Source organism: Notothenia rossii, assembly GCF_949606895.1.
Source record: "Notothenia rossii genome assembly, chromosome: 8".
Lineage (NCBI taxonomy): Eukaryota > Metazoa > Chordata > Actinopteri > Perciformes > Nototheniidae > Notothenia > Notothenia rossii.
Window position 1 is genome coordinate 5334823 of NC_136906.1, and position 15000 is coordinate 5349822.

Sequence of the window (15000 nt, forward strand, 5' to 3'; positions counted from 1 at the left end):
GCTCAATTACCTCTCACGGTGCTTAGATTTACAACCTGTTTTATTGACTGTTGAATCCTCAATGCTTTAAACTGTCTGTTATCAACAGCTGCTTCACGAGCAAAAGTCTAAAAACAAGCCTTACCAAGTTATGTTGTTGCTCTAAAATTAACATACATAGACAACTTGTGCTATTTTGAACCAGAGCATCTTCAGATAAGATCTTTTCCAGGTAAAGTTGGGCATGACACAAGAATAAATTCCCGTTTTTGTTATTTGAGCCACCATCTTGTTCGAAGGCATGCCGTGCATGGTTCTATAAAAAGAAGTGGATACTGCTTTGGAGGCAGGGCCCTGTTCATTCCTATGAAAAGTTGCTCATGAAGCCAAAATGGCCTGAAATATCCCGGGTCTTCCCTGGATTTTACGTCAATCTTTTGCATCCATTGGGCCCATGCAGAGTAGTAGAGCATGCACATGGTTTTCCTTAAACCCCGCCTCCAATCTTAAACGCCGCCTCTCATCTTAAACCCCGCCTCCATTTGTCTTCTTCTCGTCCAGTCTAGGCTGCGTCAAATAAATTTAAAAGAAAAATAACTCTGGATTCGGCTTTAAAGCACGTTTTACATCTTCAAGGACCCAAGGATTCATATAAGGGCGATTTAAGTGTCTTTCCTGTGTAGTTTTAAGTCAATGGAAAACATTTTTTTGTGCCCCATGGCATCCGGTGTCTAGACTAATATGGAAGTTGTAATTGCCACGGTCTGGCCACTTTAGGAAATTAGCTTCAAAGCCTGATGCACTTACTGGAGGCTTGGAGCCAGGAATGACAGTTGAGTGAGATTCAAGTCTTCTTTTGTTTAGGTTTCCAGACTTCGCTCATTAGCATATTGTGTCACCTGTTACATGTGGGATGTTGCGCACAAAGCACATTTAGTTGCGTGCCTTCGGCTGCATGTTCCAGTATGCAAATAAGGGAATTCTTCACTCCTGTTACCTTAAAGTCACCTGGCTTCACAGGAATCCTTTAATGTCCCAGAGGTGTGTGTTGCAACAAGTGCTGTGTCAAAATTTGGATACTTTCCTTAGTACTCTGTCATGTACACTGTGAACACTGACTGAAACTATTCCATTCTGCTTAATTAGCCCCGCTGTAAAATGAATGGTGGCTTCTTATTGACACGAGTATATTGGTATATTACTGAAATAGTTATTTGTATATACGTTAAACATGAGCAACCAAAACCGAGGCCACAATGCGATCGTTGAGTCCAGGAAGTGTCCATCGTTCCACACTCAACTTTTTGACCGTTATGAGAGCACCATCCATGCTCTGCTTTGCATTGGGACACACTTATGCACTAAAAATAACACATGTAAGTAGGCAAATTGAGACAAGACATACATCTCTGTCCTGGGGTCCCTATGTGTTTCCCTCCCCGTCCCCTTCTGTGCAATATGGCTGCTAAATATGTGTATTTTGTAATTTCTTTTTTGTATGCATGCTTCTAGGTAACATTAAGCTGTCTTTGACTATTTTCAGCTGTAACAATGTAAATGTCGCCTTTGTGGGACTAATAAAGGGATTCTGATTCTGCTTTCCCCCGGGCTGTGGGGGGGGGGGGGGGGGGGGGGTGACAGGTAACACAAGATGCTCTGTTTCTGTTTGCCGAGAGCATCGCTGCTGCCAGAGACAAACAAGAGTGACACGTATAGAGCCATAACCTTCATCGATCCATCCTTCAGCGCACTCTTAACCCCCTCCCCACATACCCAACCCCAACCCTGACCTACTTTCCTCCCGCTTAGCTTATGCAAGCTCCGGTGCAGCTCAGCCAAATCAGGGAAAACAAGAGACGCAGCAAAATGTTGTTTCTTGAAGAGAGTGTTTCACCTTGGCAGAATCCCGCAGGGGGGTATTTCATGTTTACTGCAGAAAAAAAACACCCAATAATCCAAATCCTAAGGGTGTTTATTTTTTCACCATATGCACGTGTGTGAGGGAATGTTATTGTGTGTGTGTGTGTATGCACGTATTTGTGTGTGTGTGTGTGTGTGTGTGACTGAGAGCCTTGTGAAGGGCATTGATGCGTCAGCCTCAAAGAGCTGCTTTGTTTGCAGGCTTAGATCAAGTTAGTGCACTGGGTTGACCCCCCTCTCAACCTGGTTTCGGTTTAGTAGAGGGTGGGAGACAAGGTGGTAAATAGATTATTTAAACTGTATGTTTACTCAAAAATCAACCCATTGTTTGGGTACAATTCTCCATTTTTTGAATATAACAAATTACATTTACTTAAGTATTGAACTGTTAACACATACTTACTTGAGTATTTACGTTTCATGCTACTTTATGAAGCTCAGCGCAAGTTCAACCAGGAAGACCTTCTTCACTCATTCATTTACTATTTCCATGTCACTACTCTCTGTCCTCTCAATAAGTGATCGGGGGCGTCACTCCCCAGCTTAACCAATCACTTCGCTCTATTCTCACAAGCCTATCATAGTGCTCTGCTAAACCTTTTAAATCTGCTCCCCCCTCTGACAGCTGTCATTTCAGGTGACTCGACGCAACCCTCCTCCACCTCTTTTCACCTCCTGTCCCTCTGAATCCAGGGACAAGCTAAGCCCCTCCCCTTCAGGCCGACCCCAACTATCCATTCACCACCACCAGGGTCAAGCTAAGCCTCTCCCCTTCAGACCGACCCCAACCATCCATTCACCACCACCAGGGTCGAGCTAAGCCCCTCCCCTTCAGACCGACCCCAACTATCCATTCACCACCACCAGGGTCAAGCTCCTCCCCTTCAGACCAACCCCAACTATCCATTCACCACCACCAGGGTCAAGCTAAACCCCTCCCCTTCAGACCGACCCCAACCATCCATTCACCACCACCAGGGTCAAGCTAAGCCACTCCCCTTCAGACCGACCCCAACTATCCATTCACCACCACCAGGGTCAAGCTCCTCCCCTTCAGACCGACCCCAACTATCCATTCACCACCACCAGGGTCAAGCTAAGCCACTCCCCTTCAGACCGACCCCAACTATCTATTCACCACCACCAGGGTCAAGCTAAGCCACTCCCCTTCAGACCGACCCCAACTATCCATTCACCACCACCAGGGTCAAGCTAAGCCTCTCCCCTTCAGACCGACCCCAACTATCCATTCACCACCACCAGGGTCAAGCTAAGCCACTCCCCTTCAGACCGACCCCAACTATCCATTCACCACCACCAGGGTCAAGCTAAGCCCCTCCCCTTCAGACCGACCCCAACTATCCACTCACCACCACCAGGGTCAAGCTAAGCCACTCCCCTTCAGACCGACCCCAACTATCCATTCACCACCACCAGGGTCAAGCTAAGCCCCTCCCCTTCAGACCGACCCCAACTATCCATTCACCACCACCAGGGTCAAGCTAAGCCACTCCCCTTCAGACCGACCCCAACTATCCATTCACCACCACCAGGGTCAAGCTAAGCCCCTCCCCTTCAGACCGACCCCAACTATCCATTCACCATCACCAGGGTCAAGCTAAGCCACTCCCCTTCAGACCGACCCCAACTATCCATTCACTGCCACCAAGGTCAAACTAAGCCACTCCCCTTCAGACCGACCCCAACTATCCATTCACCACCACCAGGGTCAAGCTAAGCCACTCCCCTTCAGACCGACCCCAACTATCCATTCACCACCACCAGGGTCAAGCTAAGCCCCTCCCCTTCAGACCGACCCCAACTATCCATTCACCACCACCAGCGTCAAGCTAAGCCCCTCCCCTTCAGACCGACCCCAACTATCCATTCACCACCACCAGGGTCAAGCTAAGCCACTCCCCTTCAGACCGACCCCAACTATCCATTCACCACCACCAGGGTCAAGCTAAGCCCCTCCCCTTCAGACCGACCCCAACTATCCATTCACCACCACCAGGGTCAAGCTAAGCCCCTCCCCTTCAGACCGACCCCAACTATCCATTCACCACCACCAGGGTCAAGCTAAGCCACTCCCCTTCAGACCGACCCCAACTATCCATTCACTGCCACCAAGGTCAAGCTAAGCCACTCCCCTTCAGACCGACCCCAACTATACATTCACCACCACCAGGGTCAAGCTAAGCCACTCCCCTTCAGACCGACCCCAACTATCCATTCACCACCACCAGGGTCAAGCTAAGCCCCTCCCCTTCAGACCGACCCCAACTATCCATTCACCACCACCAGGGTCAAGCTAAGCCCCTCCCCTTCAGACCGACCCCAACTATCCATTCACCACCACCAGGGTCAAGCTAAGCCACTCCCCTTCAGACCGACCCCAACTATCCATTCACCACCACCAGGGTCAAGCTAAGCCCCTCCCCTTCAGACCGACCCCAACTATCCATTCACCACCACCAGGGTCAAGCTAAGCCACTCCCCTTCAGACCGACCCCAACTATCCATTCGCCACCACCAGGGTCAAGCTAAGCCACTCCCCTTCAGACCGACCCCAACTATCCATTCGCCACCACCAGTGTCTAGACCCCGGGGGGTTTCATCGGATCGGTTCTCCCCTCCCGAATGATACTCCTGCACAACGGGGCCTAATCGCCAAAACTCCATTACATTAATTTGTGTATTCCTGGCAATAAATATGTGTTCTTACATCAAAACCGTCTCTCCTGGTTGAAATACTTCTACCCCATTACAATTTGGAAGCAAATATTCTACTTGTTAGCACCTATAATACATTTTCTATATATAAAATCACATCACATCCTGATGATATGATGCAGTCATGTACTAGTAATCCACACAGTATTTTAAAAGTAACTAAATTGGCTCCAAACTTCAAGTGATATTATGACATTTTAATTGTTGCTAGTAAAAAGATGATAATTGATCATTTAAAATAAATGATGGTCATTCTGCATATTGGGTACTTTTACTTTTAGTATTTGAAGTACATTTTGCTGATAATATTCCTGTACTTTTACTTAAGAAATCTTTTAAATTGATAACTTTTCCTTGTAATGTAGTAATTAGGATCATAGTATTTCTACTTTTATTTAAAGGGGACCTATCATGCAAAATGCACTTTTTGATGTGTTTTATACACAAATATAATATATAATATACGGTGCGTCGGGGAACTCACGCAGCGTCAGAAAATAAAACCTTCTCTTTTCCTCCGTACCCAAATCTTTTAAAAACGGGGGTACAACGAGCAGGTACAGATTTGTTGCCGATCTGACCTCAAATCGGCAGCGGACCCACAGAAAGTTGCTATCAGAAACAATGCCTGACGTGTTTTGGACGTAATCTCGTCTTTGTCTACATTAGCAAGCCTCGCTAACACTCAGAGCTAACCTGTACTGGAGAGCACATGTGTTTAAAAAGCAGGAAATATAAAAAAGAACTCACCTTGTGATAAACCTGCAAGAGAAAAAGCATTTGAGCTCCATACTGTTTCAGAAATAATCCTTGATGTGATTTAGAACAGGATGGCGTTTTATCACAGCAGAATTTAACTTTATCTCCGGAAGAATTCTGATCAGGCATTAGCTCCGCCTCCTCTTCTTTCTTCTTTTTCAAGCTAAGGACCCAAAATCCGTGTTTCTCTAACAGGGCTGCAAAAGAGGGGTATGAGCAGTATGAGGCATGGCTACAATGGGGGAACTGTTTGGTATTTTAAGCAAAAAACTTCACAGACATGTTTTTTTATAGGTATGGCCCTACAATATATGTTTCAAATATAGCATGATAGGTCCACTTTAAGTGAAGGCTTGTAGGAATCCTTCTACCTCTGCAATTGTTTAATAACAGAATAACAATTTCCTCTTATATTATGAACTGTTAGTAGATTTAAAAAAAAGTATTTTAGAGACACAGAAAAGACTTAAATATAATACCATGAATGAAATGAAAGACAAAAATACATCTCATACAAGTACACAACTCACAATACACTTAAAACCTTAAAAACGATTATATTAGGTCATCGTCAATTGCATTGTGATCTTTTTATGTACTTGAATGATGTTTCTTTCCTCTTCCTTTTCATTTTATGGTGTATTTTATTATTGTTTAAGCCTTTTTTGTGTCTCTACACAGAATGCAGAGGGACAGTTGTGAATGCAGCAGCCGTCAGAGGCTCAGAGGATCAGAGCTGACTCCTTCAGTTTAGAAATAGGCTCTTTAGTTTGAAACTTGGCCCACTTTGTGCTGCTATAAATATCCTGGATTTAAAGGGCGGGGGCACACCTGTTCAAGTTGTTGCAACTAAAGCAATCCTTTGGCTTTGTACGCCGGTGTGTCCCCGCTAAATGAGATCCTGGTAGATTTTTGAAATAGATTCCTTGATCGTGATTTTATCCATTTTCATTTTGAGTCCTTTTTAATGTCCACTCGAGGTCACGTGTAGTGTGCCGAAAGAAATGAAGAAGATAGCTAAAGAAGGAATGAGTCAAGTACGATTTGAAGGGTACTTTATTTCCATTTAATGCTATACCTTTTATACTTCTACTCCACACTTCAGGCACTTCAGACGCTGTTATAGTACTTTTTACTACAGTACAATTATTTGACAGCTTTAGTTAGTACACTATATATAAACTCATATTATTAGCATATACAAATAATAAATCAAGTAATACCAGCTGTGATGAACACATTATTGCATTCATAATCCAGGCGTTCAATATATATGATTCTGAAATGGCTCATTACACATAACAAGTACTTTTACTTTAGGTACTTTAATTTAAATGTGATGCTAAGGAAGGTTTTGAATGGAGGACTTTTACACAAAGTATTTTCACATTTTAGAATCCAAAGATGGCAAAAGTACACACATCGTCTACTCAAGTAGAAGTACAGATACTCGTGTTTAAAAATACTCTGGTAAAAGTAGAAGTACTGACTAAACTTCTTTACTCAAGTCAAAGTAAAGAGGCTTTGAAATGTACTTCAGTAAAAAGTACCCATAACTAGCAGCTGTTTTAAAGAGTACCTGACCTCCCTTTATATTAATAGAACAATAATGTCATTGTTAGCTAATGAATGTTTCCATGGTGACCAACGGCAACATGACAACGTTTTCATTGGTCCCTCTTCTTTAGAGAAGACCAGGAAATGATGGATACATGGATCGTGTTCAAATCAAGAGGCACGCAATGACTCTAAATAATAATGATCACGCCACCAAACACACATTCAGACTAAAGGAACCAGCCTGTTTGGAAAATGAGAGAAGTAGAAAGTACAGGTGTTTGTGTTCAACATGTAAGAAGTAGAAAGTACAGGTATTTGTGTTCAACATGTGAGAAGTAGAAAGTACAGGTATTTGTGTTCAACATGTAAGAAGTAGAAAGTACAGGTATTTGTGTTCAACATGTAAGAAGTAGAAAGTTCAGGTATTTGTGTTCAACATGTAAGAAGTAGAAAGTTCAGGTATTTGTGTTCAACATGTAAGAAGTAGAAAGTACTGGTATTTGTGTTCAACATGTAAGAAGTAGAAAGTTCAGGTATTTGTGTTCAAAATGTAAGAAGTCAAAGTAAAAAGTCGTCAGAAAAATAAGTAGTGGAGTTAAAGTACTAATACCAGAAAAATATACTTAAGTACAGTAACAAAGTATTTGTACTCCACTACTCCCCACCTCTGTTAGCATCACTACTTTGACATACTCCTGAGTACTTCTCCCCCTTTATTTGATAGCCTCTCAAGCGCAAATTCTCTAATCAGAGGAGTGTGTACCTATACAAGGGTTTTACGTAGTTCACTGTTTAAGGGTCGTGCATAAGGCTCATGTCTATTAGTGGAAGTAGGCCAGTGTTACATCAGACGAGCCTTCAGGGAGCGAAGTGCGTCACGTCGGAGCTCCTCTCGTTGCAGATTAGCCTCAAACGAAGATAGAGTGAGATGTTATACAAAGCTCCACACAATACAAACAGGTGGTACAAACACGTTTTACCATAGTGTACATTTTATTATATTAGTAGGGGTGTCTGAATATAGCAGATATATTTTCTGATCTGGTTTTATGTAAAGTATCTTTGAGCATTAGGGAAAAGCGCTATACAAATCCCCTGTATTGTTATTATTATTATTATTATTATTATTATTATTATTATTATTGTTATATAGAACAACGTATGTATACATTTTTTTTTAATATTCATATCATGTTGTTTTAATTCTTATTTTATCCTTTTTGACATTTTACTTTAACTGCTTATGTTTGCATAAATATCTGTATTTTAACTTATTTTTTGCACATTCTTACATGAAATTCTTATATTTATGTAATTATTTTTACTCCATTTTATTTGATCTTTTATTAGAAATTGTACTTATTTTGTTTATATAATTTTTTCTGATAATGTGAGAATGATTTTGTTGAGAAACACCTTCACAGATAAAAGAAGCTTGTCTTTAGATAATATGTTAGTGTTCACTTTTATTATTATGCTGCTGTGTTTATTGTATTTTTGTAACTCTGGCACAACAGTTTCCTTCTGGATAAATAAATCTTATCTTACGGCAAGAAACTTTCCATAAATAAATAAAACCAAGTACGGTGACAATGGTCTAATTTGTACATTTCAGTTGTGATATTGATGAAGATATATTCTCTTACGTTGACCAGTCAGTCATGTATCAGGGTTCATACACTTTTTCACCACTGATTTTCAAGGACTTCTCCAGGACCTTTACCTAATTTTCCAGGACCAAAAACATTACTCTCTCAGAAAATGGTTTATTTTAACATGGAACAGGAAAATAAGGTCTGCATATGAAACTTGTTTTGCCTATCTAAAAAAAATCCAATAATAGGCTAACTAGCTTCTACACGCTGAAGCAACTAAAAAAACAGTTAAATGCCATTTTACGTTTCATTGCTATACGATACAGTATTTATTATCATTATAGTATTACTATTTCGGCGATTAGCTAAAATATAAATTATATTTGATGCAACTTTAGTTAAATTTCCATGACTTTTCCAAAACTTTGGGAAAAATATTGTTTTCCAAAACTTTCCCAGAGCCTGGAATTTGCATTTAGAATTTCCATGACTTTTCCAGGTTTTTAATGACCGTAAGAAAACCTGTGTATAACCCAACCCATGAAAGAACGGAGAACAACAGTCCATTTTCAATGATATGTTGAAAGGGTCAACATTCTGTTTCTTTTATTTTTCAATCTTGAAACGCTCCCACAATGAACGTTAGTGTCTTTACATACAAATCCACGTCAAAAGGAAGCGAAGGTAACGACCAACCAGACCAACCACCACCCAACTCTAAACACCACACTATCTTTGCCTGTTTCTTTTTTTTGTTCCTCTTTTCTTTTTTTCATAAAACCATCAGCAAAACCACAAACATTACTGATTAATACACACTGAAAAAAGGGGGGTTGGGGGACGACGAGGAATGAGGCAAAAACATGTCATCACAGTCAATAGAAAAGACACAGAGTAGAGAAAACAGAACAACACATTGACGAAAATAAAACAGGATATCAAACCGATGAAATAAACATTACAGTGTTGTTCAAGGGTGGGGGGAACTTTACTTTTATACACAAGCACCAAAAGCCAAACGGGGTACATAGACTTTCACTAAACTAGGATCCAGTGCAGAAATGTTTCACTGGCCCGTAGAGAAAGGGATGAACAACCCTGAAATGAACAATGGAGGATCATGGGAGACATGGGAAGTCATTTTCTGAATTAATTTAAGCTCAAATTTGACGTTGGCACCAATTGGAGGATTTTAGTTTTGCTTTTATTTAAGGGCTGCAAGATTTAAAAAATATATTTTGATTGCAATATGATTTATATATGTTTTAAGTTTCTAGAAAAATCTCTTGGTGTTTCTCAATGTGGAGGAAGGATGCTCCAGAGCCACTATTTCAAGCATGCTACGTCATCGAGTGCCGCCGAAGGACTGTTCCAATGTCCAGCATACTTGGAATTCTAGCGAGCCCGGCGTACTTCGTAGCGAGAAATTTCGAGGCTGCACATGTGTAGACTCCGCGGTCTTAAAATCCCCACAATGCTTTGCGCACGGACCAATTTCCTCAAATCTGTGGCGGAAAATGTAAGGCGGGCCCCCCCTCTCATATGACGCACACCTGCACACTTGCTCGCCTGTTCCACTCTTCGTTTTCCGAATGCCAGGAAGGATTCTTGCCTCGCTTCTGAAGCAAGTGACTCGGAAGACATGTGCTACCAAGCAAGCGTACTCGACATTGAGAAACACCCTCTGAAGCTCAACAATACTAACGCTAACATTTTATTTTAACATATTGAGCCTTACATACATATTTTTAGACTCAAACTAATATTTAGCCTATTACAATTGCAATTTCATTAGAAAGTAAATTCATTGTGCTGCCCTTTTTTTTATTTCATAACAATGTAACCACCTGGGAGCCAATAAGGACCTCAAAGGTCATGATTGGGCACACTACAAAACCTCTTTTCATGTCAATTGATGCAAAGTAACTCTTCTACACAAGAGGAACGTGTTCAGTGCGTTGTAGTGTTAACATGACTTCATCTCTTCATCGTCCCATACCTCCGTTACTGTTCAAAGGCTTCATCCTGTGGGCTTTTCTACAGTGATGGGTGTGTGGAGAGCAGGGAAATAAATACATTGGGCCAGTGAATGGTAACAACAACAACAACAACAACAACAAGATATGGTTCATAAACTAAAATAAAATAAAGGCTCATAGCCTGCAGCTGGTGAAGTGCACCAAATATTTAAAGGCTGGTTAAAGGTTAAGAAATCCAAACATTTTAACGAGGTACCTCGCCTCAGGAAACAACTTGTTCTCCATTCAGTGCTGTTGGCACTCCAAACTGGACGGCCATTTCTGTGTAAACAGGGCATTAACTAAATCAGGGGTCTCAAACTCAAGGCCCGGGGGCCAAATCCGGCCCGCGACTTGATTTCATGTGGCCCCGCAAGAGCTTTAAAGAATATAATACGTTTATTATGCAGTTACTTGCCACTTTACAGAAGCAGGTTGCTCATAAACTACATGTCCCACAATGCATCTTGTTTTGTGACATGCGCATTGGAGAGACTTGCAATTATTTGCCCTGGACTTCTGCTCTCAGACGTAGTTAATTACTAAGTTATTATCCTATCCGATAATAATCCAATTCAGAGGCAATAATATAATACATTATTTGATATATATATTATATAGTTATAGAGTTACAACCGGCCCTTTGAGTACAAGCTTTATGCGAATGTGGCCCGCGAGGAAATTGAGTTTGACACCCCTGAGCTAAATCAAAAGAGAGCGTTTTAATCGAATGGGTCCTGCAGCAGCAGCGGACAACACGGCTGTACAGTCATTGTGATTCATTTTAGGATGGTCACTTTCAAAACCCTCACGATCCATCTCAGGTTTGACCCATTTTTGTTGAATTTGTATTCAAATTTCTTTGCAAAATATATATTTATAATAGATACATATATTCATATGTCACAGTAATATACAAAACAAGTGCTTAAAAAATAAAGGTGATGTCGATCTTCGTGTGAAACAATGGAGATGGTCGGGGAGAGTATGGGTTGGTAGAGGTAGGGTCGGGAAGAGGTATGGAACTTGATATTTGTAGTGTTGGTGGATCTTTGGTCAAGGGAATGTCCCCAAGTGTACGTTTGCATTAGATTTAAATTAAGGCAGATAGCCATACACGTGTATGTTTGTCTACAGTCAGATAAGTACCAAATTTATAGTACTAATAAAGCTCAAAACTTTTCTTTTTCCAACATTCTTGTTTGTACGAGATCTTAATGTTGACGAAAAGCAGGTAGTTCCATTCCTCCTCTCTTCACATAAAAAAAAGTGCTTCTGTAAATATGGAGAGGATTTAAGAAATGACAAATCTGTACAATATATACAAACACGATACAGCCCTACAAGATGTCCAGCCTTTTAGGAAGGGAGAGGGGAGTAGAAAAACCCAGCTTCCTGTCCCAAGGGCTTCAGGGAGGGGCTTTGATTTGAGGGCAAAGGCATGATGGCAGGGTCGTTCTTAGAAGCAGAATTATGTCTTTTCGAGAAGCGGTGATCGCTTAATCTCGCCTCTTGTTTCGTCGTCCACCTGTCTCCTTTTTTTTGCCCGCCTCCGCCTGTTTTAAGTCTCCAACCGGGCTTTCTCTCTTAGTGTTCTGCTGAGGCAAGAGGGACAAGTATGGATGTTGGGGCAGGGGAGGCGGCGTCGCAGAAGAAGGGGTCGTCGGGGATTCCTGGCCCGAAGCCCCACTGCTCCCGGTACTCATGGCCCGGTGTTTGAGTCTCAGTTTGTGGGGCAAAGCGGTTCCTTTCACCTCGCCCACAGGTTCTCGACTCTGGATCTGAGGGCTTCCCTGGGAGGAGGGAGAAGGCGAGGCAGGATGGTGCAGACTGGTAAGCTGTTGGTAGTTGCCCATATCTGATAAAGATGAGATGGGGGTCTCCTCATCGTCCGTAGAGGCGTCTTTGTCAGGATCTATATCACTGGACGACGTGTCCTTGCTCGGTTGGACTCTGTCGTAAGACTCCGTTCTTTCGTAGGTGAGCATCGGCGGCTCCTCGCCTTGGGCACTGAGGTATGAATGCTGTTGCTGCTGGAGATGGTGGTACAGGTGGGACTGGTCTGCTGATGAATCTCTCTCCTGATGGTGCTGCGGGGGGAGTTGGTAGTCTCTGTACGCATGTCTCTCTCCAGCCTCGTCAGCAAGGTCGTACCGAGGGGAGTCTAACGTCTTCATCTCCAGCTGCTTCGTCACCTCCGCCAGTGTCTCCGTGGAGGAGTTCTCTGGAAGACACTGAGGCAATCGTCCAACACTCGTCTGGTTTTGTTTGTGTGCCGCCTGCACATCGATGTCCTGGTGCCTTTCCACGGGATAGGAGGCGCTGCTGGAGCCGTACAGAATGACGCTCCTCTGGGCGGCTGGCGGGTGAGGGTTGGGCTGGCTGACGGTGTTCATAACAGGCTCCTGATGGGGTTGTTGTTGTTGTTGTTGTTGGTGGTGCTGTTGTTGCTGGCTCTGATATACCGCCTCCAGTTCCTGAGAATGTATCTGGTGGTGGGTCGGCACAGCAGCCAGACCTCGGTGGATGTCCAACAGGATCTGGGGGGTGGCGCCATTGGTAATGTCCATCTCTATCCTGTCCACCTCTTGTTTGATCTCAAAGGGAATTGGCTCGGGGCTGTCCCTGGAGGATCCGTCGGACATATCGGAGAGGGAGCCGCGTGGAGAGTATTTCACCAGCTGCCTGTGGCCGGACTGCTCTGTTTCTGAGGAGTCAGAGTTCATCATCACCTGAGAGCCGCTAGAGTAACCGCTGGAGTAGTACTGGGCAGAAGAGGAGGAGGAGGACGTTAAAATCTCCGCATTCGCCGCGCTGTTGCTCGCCCCGAGCTGCTGACTCTTTTCAATGTAGGAGGCCGTGCTTATGAGGCCGAAACGCAGCTTCAGCTGGAGCAGCTCCGTCTTCAGAATCATGTTCTCGTCGTTCAGTGCAAGGACACGGTTCTCCAAGACCATATCATTGATGCGTCGCTTCTCCCGGGAGCGCTTGGCCGCCTCGTTGTTTTTGCGGCGTTTCTCCCAGTAGCAGGCGTCTTTCTTCTCGTCCGAAATGAATTCTCGCTTCCGCCGGCAGTTCATGTTATTTTTGGACTTGGCGCTGCGACCCATGCGAGATGGACTCCCTTCTGCAGACGGGAGAGACTCTTCATAGCTGCTGAAGGTCTCGATGCAGTTATGGTTATCCTCTGACGTCAGATTTTCCATCTTTGTAGGGTGGCAGCCAGTTTGAAATGTTACTTAGGAAAAGGAGCAGGTTAGAGGTCAAGGGGATGAGGGGCTGGCGACTGAAACAACTCTTCTCGTAAAGTTCTCAGTCTGTTTATTCTAAGTTCAGTGCAGGACGGGGCTCAAGTGTCCAAATTAGCCAAAATGATAAAGAACATCTGGAGCTGTGCATTAGTAACCGTCATTTATCCACTTCAGTGTCCAGACTCCTCCAAGTATCTAAGTGTGTCAGGCCAGTCTTGAAAAAACACAAATGTCTTGTTTTCGTCTCGTCGGTTGTAAAAACTGAGCTGGCGGAGAAGTGTCCTAGATCTCCGGGAAAACAGCAGGATGTAGGTTGGCCCGTCTACCTCCGCTTGTCAGTCTCCCGGGGAGATTCACACTCGCTCCGTCTGTCTGTCTCTTCGGTTGACTGCAGAATGAAAGAACAAAAAAAAAACTGTTAATTCATGTGGACTGCTGGTGATCCATTATGCATTCTCATAGCAGGATTATTTACTTAAAGGTCCCCTATTATACTGTTTTTCATCAATATATCACAGGTCTCAGATATATACAGAACCGGTCTCTGATTGGCTGAAACACCAAACAGATCATTGCAGCATTACCCATAATCCCCTCTGTTTCAGCCCCGTTTCCAAAGTGCTGATTCTCTGTCTGTTACTTTAGATGAAAATAAGGAGCCCCTCCCCACGCCCCTCTGAGAGAGATTTGGTTACAAAGAACTCAACGGTGCTCTCGGAGGAGATTCAGGTGATAAGGGGGGGGGGGTTACCTTGGTTGCTGATTGGCTAATGGTTACACAAGACAACACATCGTTATGACATCATAAAGTGGCCAAAATCTGATCAGCTCATTTTCAGACAGGTTTTTATAGAAATGGATCAAAAAGAGAGAGAATCTTTGTTCCTGAAACTTTCAGAGTCTCTTTCCACAGAGGGGACACATGTTGATGTAGAAGAGACATGAAGAAGAGGGGACACATGTTGATGTAGAAGAGACATGGAGAAGAGGGGACACATGTTGATGTAGAAGAGACATGAAGAAGAGGGGACACATGTTGATGTAGAAGACACATGAAGAAGAGGGGACACATGTTGATGTAGAAGAGACATGGAGAAGAGGGGACACATGTTGATGTAGAAGAGACAAGAAGAAGAGGGGACACATGTTGATGAAGAAGAGACATGAAGAAGAGGGGACACA

At 43.3% G+C, this 15000-nt stretch overlaps 1 protein-coding gene across 2 annotated transcripts in view; it reads right to left on the minus strand.

The window, feature by feature from the left end:
- Positions 1–9115: 9115 nt before the first annotated feature.
- The window catches only part of LOC307015879 (uncharacterized protein), a 15434-nt gene continuing 9549 nt past the window's right edge, over positions 9116–15000 (minus strand). For both annotated transcript variants that reach the window (XM_079644807.1, XM_079644808.1), the window contains exon 2: positions 9116–14206. In XM_079644807.1, the coding sequence (XP_079500933.1) occupies positions 12067–13773 (1707 nt within the window). In that variant the 5' untranslated portion in view covers positions 13774–14206 and the 3' untranslated portion in view covers positions 9116–12066. The remainder of the gene's footprint in view (positions 14207–15000) is intronic.